The following is a 6,375-nucleotide window of genomic DNA, read 5'->3' as shown; positions in this document are numbered from 1 at the left end:
AAATAGATTGGGTTAATTATTTTTTTCATTATAAGCGATTTTCCCAGAACTTCTGACCTTTTGAAGACCTTTCTAGTGTGTTGATGCATGGAAATTGTAGAACTCAATGCAAGTATTTCTCTCATACTCTCAACAATCAATCTGTAAAATAGTAGCAGTATCTAATTGTGCCTTCCAGACAGTGACCAGTTCATGCATCAAAGAACCTCATTTACCCCATGACCTCAGGTTTGCACTGGCAGTTCGGGTTTAGTTGGTTATTTATCATACAATACAAGCATGAATCTCTATTAGCAAGTGAGGCACATTGCTCTGTAAAATATCTCTTCTGATACTTTACTATTCCACCTACTTCTGTGATCTGCAAATTCTAAGTGATGCTTTCCTCCACATCATTGCTGAGAACCACAGACTTAGCTGTATATTTTTGTGGTTTGCCTCTTTGATACCTCTGCCTGCCTACAAAGAATGCAAGCAGAGATTTTTAGAGCAGGAAAAAAAGCAGTGAAAAGATGAGCTACTCAACAGAGAGTACCAAGGACTCTGTAAAGGAAGAGTGCAGAGGCTGTTAATCTGGGAATCAGATGTGTCCAACCACATTAATATATATATATTCTCACAAGGCCAGAGCCTAGCTAGGAGATGTTAAATTTTTAAAGAGGGTGGCAGTTCTCAGGAGTTACACGGGTTGGGAACCGAAAAAGAGAGCAGTCAAACCCAACCTAAAGGTCGCGCTAAATCCAGCCAGGAATCCCCTCTGGCGGGACCCTTCATTCCATGCCCATCAGTGCGCTGGCCCGTGGCTGTGTGTGGTAGAAGCAGTGCCTGTGACCCAGGAGAGACCGGCTGGCTCCGCTGGACACTTCCCCACTCGCTGGCTGGGTCACCCAGCATTTGTGGGGGCTCCACCACGGAATCGGTTTAGTTGGAACAAGCCTTTGAGATCTTCAGGTCCAACCTATGAGCGAACACCACCTTGTCAACCTGACCATGGCACTCAGTGCCACATCCAGTCTTTTCCTTAACACCTCAGGGATGGTGACTCCCCCACCTCTCTGTACAGTCCATTCCAACATTTATCACCCCTTTTGGTGAAGGAATTCTTTCTAATGTCCACCTTCCCTGGAGCAGCCTAAGACTCTATCCTCTCGTCCTGTCGCTAATTGCCTGGGAGAAGAGGGCAGCCCCTAACTTCCTTCAAAACCCGAGCTGACCGTGCCAGTCCCGTGCTCCTGCTCCAATTTCGAGTGGCTCCTTGCCCGCGCCACCTCCAGCTGCGAGAGGACGGCCCGTCCTACGCTCACAGTGGTACGGCCGCGGGGACCAGCGCCACCCACCCGCACACCCCACACCGTAGTGCCTTTCCCTGGGCATCCCCCGCCCCACGCTCGGGGCTTCCCACGAGGAGAAGCCTTGGGCGCTTGGCGCACGCGGCCCGAGCCCTGCCGGGGAGGGCACCGCTGACTGAACCCCGACCCTCCCCGCGCCGTGCCTGGGCCCCCGCGGCCCAGGTGCTGTCTGCGCCCCCTCCCTCAGGAGGGCCGTCTCCCTGCTCCCGGCTCCCGGGACGGGGTGCGGGAAGCGGGAGCCCGGCTCGCTGGGCGGCGCGCGCGGCCGCGGGCGGGGAGCGCGCGGGCGGGGCCGGCGAGTGACGCGGGGCCGCGCGGCGTAAACAGCGCGGGGGCGGCCCCGGCACCGCGCCGCGCCCGCGGCCCAGCCGAGCGGCCTCCCCCGCCCGGGCACGGTCGGACGGGCGGGCGGCGCGACCAGGGAGGAGAGGAAAGGCGGGCGCCCCTTCTCGCAGCGTCCCCGAGAGCTTTGACGCCGCAGCCCGGCGGGGGTGGCGGCCGAAGGAAGCGCCCGGGGCGGGAGGAGCCGGCTCGGGCAGCGAGTCGCGGCCGGGGCGCCGGGCTCGGTCCTCGGTGAGGCGGGCGGCGGCGGCGCCCGAGCGGCGGCGGGAGCCGGGCGGTGAAGATGGCGACCCCGGGCATGGGCTGGCAGCAGCCGCAGCACAGCTACGGCGGCGGCTCCGCGCCCGGCGCGGGCAAACTCGGCTCGGGCTCGGCACAGGCGGGGCTGGGCGCCGAGCACAGCGCGGACCTGCACTTCAAAATGAGCAAGAAGATCGCCCAGCTGACGAAGGTGAGCGAGGCGCGCCGGGTCCTTCGCCGCCTCGGGTGTCTTCCTCCTCCGCTCTGTTTCCTTTCGCTCCTTGCGCTCATGCGGGCAGCGATGGGGCTGGACAGGGGCAGACTGTCGGGGCTGATGGCAAATTGGCAAATCCGGGTGGGATGCGGCCGGATTTGTAGCCGGAGGCCGAGCCTGGAGCGCGCTCGGTGCCCGGAGCATCCCGCGGGCAGGAGCGCGCCGTGGTCCCGCGGGGAGCGCTCCGGCGCTCCGGGAGCCGCGCACGGGAGCTGCCGCAGTGCCGGCCCCTCTTCGTGGTGTCCGAATCCCGCCCGGCACAGCCAGGTATCCCGGTGTGCCACAGCGGATCCCTGGCTGCTGGGCTGGTAGTGGTTATTTATTCTGCGGAAATTGTATCTTGTCTTCTAGCGCTGTTGTAAGCTCTTCTCCGAGTCTCTTTAAATGGGGAAATTCAAGTGATGCTTGTCTTTTCTTTGCTGAAGTGCTGTTATTTAACGTGCCTGATAATAGCTTAAATGCCTTAGATGGTGAGTGTGAAGTGTGAGAAAATTTCTGGTCTGCAATTGCCGATTGAACGGTTTTCATTATGTCATCCCTAGCCTAGGGAATACACTGTATCTTTGTGAGAGGCCGGAGTCCAGCTAGGAGGTGTTTTTAATGCCTATTGCTGAGGCAGGTAGGCCCAATGTTTCAGATGTGATTTAGTTAGAATAAGTTAAAACAATACTTAGGTGCTATCATCTCTGTTCTGTGGTGCTCAAGCTGTAGGCAAATGGCATTAGTGAGGAAATGAGAGGCAGATTCTTTTATTAAAGCAGAAGTAGTAATTTTTGTCAGGAATTTAATAGTTAAAACGTTTAAAGGTAATTTTAAAGCACTGTTGGAACTGCCAGTATTCTTAACATGTATGCTAAAATGGATGAAGGTGACATTTCGTTGGAACTAAGAGTGAAGAGGATGAAGACTGCTGGCAGGCTCACAGTGGGGACAGTTCACATTTATGTACAGTTGATGCACCATTGACCAGTCAAAAATAGTATTTATTGTGGCACACTGTGCTCCTTAATGTGTTGGGAAGCTGATAACTGAGGGGTATCTTGTCCTTGAATTCCAATTTCTTTTGATGTTAACATCAGTGGAACTCTAATTCCATAAAGAGAAAATAAGCTGAAGGATCTCCTTGGTTTTGTTCCATGTGCATACAAATAATGAAGTAAAGTATTAAAGATATTACTGTAGCTTTGTACTCCCTAAAAGGTGTATAAAGCACCTGGAGACCCTAAATATGTTTTAGGCTTACATTAAGGCCTAGGTGCATATGTAAAGTAATACTTTCAAAGAATAATTTATATCTATGTGTGTGCCTTTGATATATTTCCCTTACCTTCTCTAGGAAATTACCCAACAGTTTATAGTTTATTTCAGAAACAGCATTCCACTTCTGATGTGAAGTCATTTGTGTATGACCCATGAGTTCCACATCACTGGGCATGTGTCCTGTGCACTCTCAATATGCATCAGATATCTTGAAGTGGATGTGAGTTAATTATGGATTTAAATGCATGGTGCTGAAATATTTTGAACTCCTGTGTTGGAAAAAGCAAAGAGAGTAAAAGTAAATACTTTTTTTGTTTGTTTTTTGCTTTATGAGCCACAATAAAGTTCATCTAACATTCTATATATTGCATGCAAGTCTGTCCTGACAAAGAGTTCAGCTTAATGCAAATAAAATCTGCGAGTTGTTTTCTGCTGTGTATTTCAAATAATTGCAAGCTATGTGCTCATACAAGGAGTTTACAAATGAATTAGGTTTTTGCAGGGCTGGAATCTTATATGTGCAAGTCCCAGTGACTTGCAGATTCTGGCAGTGTTATAGTTTGTATGTTGTGTTTTGTTTTCAAGTTTTAGGCAGAAAGATCAGCTGATTTCCCAAGCTTTCTATTGAGTGAAGTTCTGGAGTGAATAATAGTGCTTTTAAATGTAAACCGAAGTATATATAAAAATACTTCTCTTGCACCTATTGCAACAATAAAATTAAGACTTTTAAGATTAGGATTAAGATTAAAGGTATTGTATAAGATGTATTTCATTAAAGTAGAGGTGCACATTTTGACAGTTTTGTAGCTAGAGGGCTCAGGTCCTGCATTTCTGCTGACCTGCTTGACCTTTCAGGAGGGGAGGCTTAAAAGAATTATAGAAACTTCTGGGTAAAGTATGATCTTAACTTTCTAATCTGCTCTAGAATCTGAAATCTTTGATAGCTGACTGCAGAAATTAGTCCTTGGGAAAGGACTCAAGCTACAGGGGAAAAATATAAACATAATAAACTCAATTTCCATGAGACTTACCTGTCAGAGAAGAATTAACTTCACTTTGCAGAAGAATCCTTGAAGTAAGGCATTGCAAAAAAAAATTTAAGATATTTCTGTTTAGGTCTTTCGACCAAATTCTGCTGTTCTAGCTTTGTCAAATGCTTACCAGCATATGTGCATGAAATTCCTCTTCATTAATCTAGGAATTTATTGTTAGGAGTACCACTTCTTAACTGTGCTTCTGAAGTTGTTTAGTGTCTTTATATAAGGTACTTCTCACATGTCTTTCAACTGTTTTACCCATTTATTTAATTTTTGTTCTAACTCTTCTCTAAGAGTGTTTTGAAGATACAGTAATTCCCCCTGTGGATTTAGAGCAGAAGGCACTTTACCAGGTTAAAACAAACCCACCAATAGAGTGCGGTGGAAGAAAATCCAAATACTCATTATCCAAGGAGTATACACTGGATAACTTCACTAAGTTATCCAGACAGCTTCTGCCTTCTGACAAAAGAAGTGTGACTCCATAGTTTACTTTTGCCTGTCCTTGTGCAGGTTGTATTATGAGCTGTGAGTAGGAGCAGAAGAAAATGCTTTTCCCACAGAGGATGAGGGTCACTCATGAATTAAATGTAAAATTCCAAAAGTAGGATTCCTCAGTTATGTTTTTGCATTACTTAAGGGAATCTGATATTTTAGTCAAAACAATACAGGAACACAAAGTAAAAGGTGAAATTTGTTTAATAACCAGATTTAATCAGTGATTCAGAGTGAGGCAAAATAAGGTATGAATCCATTTCACTAAGCAAAACACTTCTTAAGTGTTTAACTATATTGTTACTTTTGGGTAGGGGAGAAAGACTTACTTGATTTAATTTTAATATGCTTAATTCACAGGGGAAGGTAAAACAAGTAGTTAGAAATGCAGGTCTAAAAAAACCAAGATGAAACTTCATGTCATGTTCAAAGACTGCAGTAGACGGTAACTGAAGCAATTTTAGGTCTTCCTCTTCAGTATAAGCTCCTTATTTTCAGGCATTCCGGAAGATCTGTGTACCAGTTTGGGATAAAGTAGCATCTGACACAAAGATTAAAGCCAACAAGAAATAAACTGCGATTATGAGATTGCATATATGTGTTTGTACTACTGCATGCAGGAGTGCTAATGCAGTGTTGAATTATGCCTGCTGCAGATGAAAATATACATATATATTTAATTAGTTTGCATAAGACAACTGGATTAGAAATGAGAAGCAAGGTGCTGCCATGCTTACATCAACAGGCGACAATGGCATTAGTTTTCATGATTCCCACAAGAGTTCAGGGGGCTTGTTTCTCATTTTGGATTTGTTTGGGTGTTGCTTTTTTTTTTTGTTTTGTTTCTTCTTTCTGTCTTTCTTTGTGATGTAGTTTGTAGCTTGAATGTTTGTGATTGAGAAATCCATCTCTTAAGTATGTCTGTAAAGTCTCTTGTGCAGGTTTTGTGACGTCAGCATAAATCTTTGACTTGTACAGAATAGCTGCATGATTTGTGCTGGGACTATTTATAAAAGAGACTCTTCAGGATTGATTTGGTTGTATGATATTTGTTACAGAAATTTTACATTAACTGCAGCAGCTGTGATGGGAAAGAAACACCTGGTAGTGTTGATTGATGAGAAACTGTGACCTGGCAATGTGCTCTTGCAGCCCAGAAAACCACCCCAGTATCCAGGGCTGCACCAAGGGAATGTGACCAACAGGTCAAGGGAACTTATTCTCCCCCTCTACTTTACTCTCTTGAGACCCCACCTAGATGCTGTGTCCTGCTCTGGGGTCCCCAGCACACAAAAGATATGGACCTGCTGGAGCAAGTCCAGAGGAGGGCTCAGATGATCAGAAGGCCTTGGAGAGAGTCCAGAGGAGGCCACAAAGA

At 46.8% G+C, this 6,375-nt stretch overlaps 1 protein-coding gene across 10 annotated transcripts in view; it reads left to right on the top strand.

The window, feature by feature from the left end:
* The first annotated feature begins 1,657 nt into the window (after positions 1-1,657).
* Positions 1,658-6,375, top strand: part of FAM184A (family with sequence similarity 184 member A) — a 74,226-nt gene continuing 69,508 nt past the window's right edge. For 6 of the 10 annotated variants that reach the window (XM_064413027.1, XM_064413024.1, XM_064413028.1 and 3 more), the window contains exon 1: positions 1,658-2,142. In XM_064413027.1, the coding sequence (XP_064269097.1) occupies positions 1,975-2,142 (168 nt within the window). In that variant the 5' untranslated portion in view covers positions 1,658-1,974. The remainder of the gene's footprint in view (positions 2,143-6,375) is intronic. The other 4 variants (XM_064413025.1, XM_064413020.1, XM_064413026.1 and 1 more) reach the window with 2 other exon arrangements.

Source organism: Passer domesticus, chromosome 3 (genome assembly GCF_036417665.1).
Source record: "Passer domesticus isolate bPasDom1 chromosome 3, bPasDom1.hap1, whole genome shotgun sequence".
Classification (NCBI taxonomy): Eukaryota; Metazoa; Chordata; class Aves; order Passeriformes; family Passeridae; genus Passer; species Passer domesticus.
This window is presented reverse-complemented; position numbering and strand designations above follow the sequence as displayed.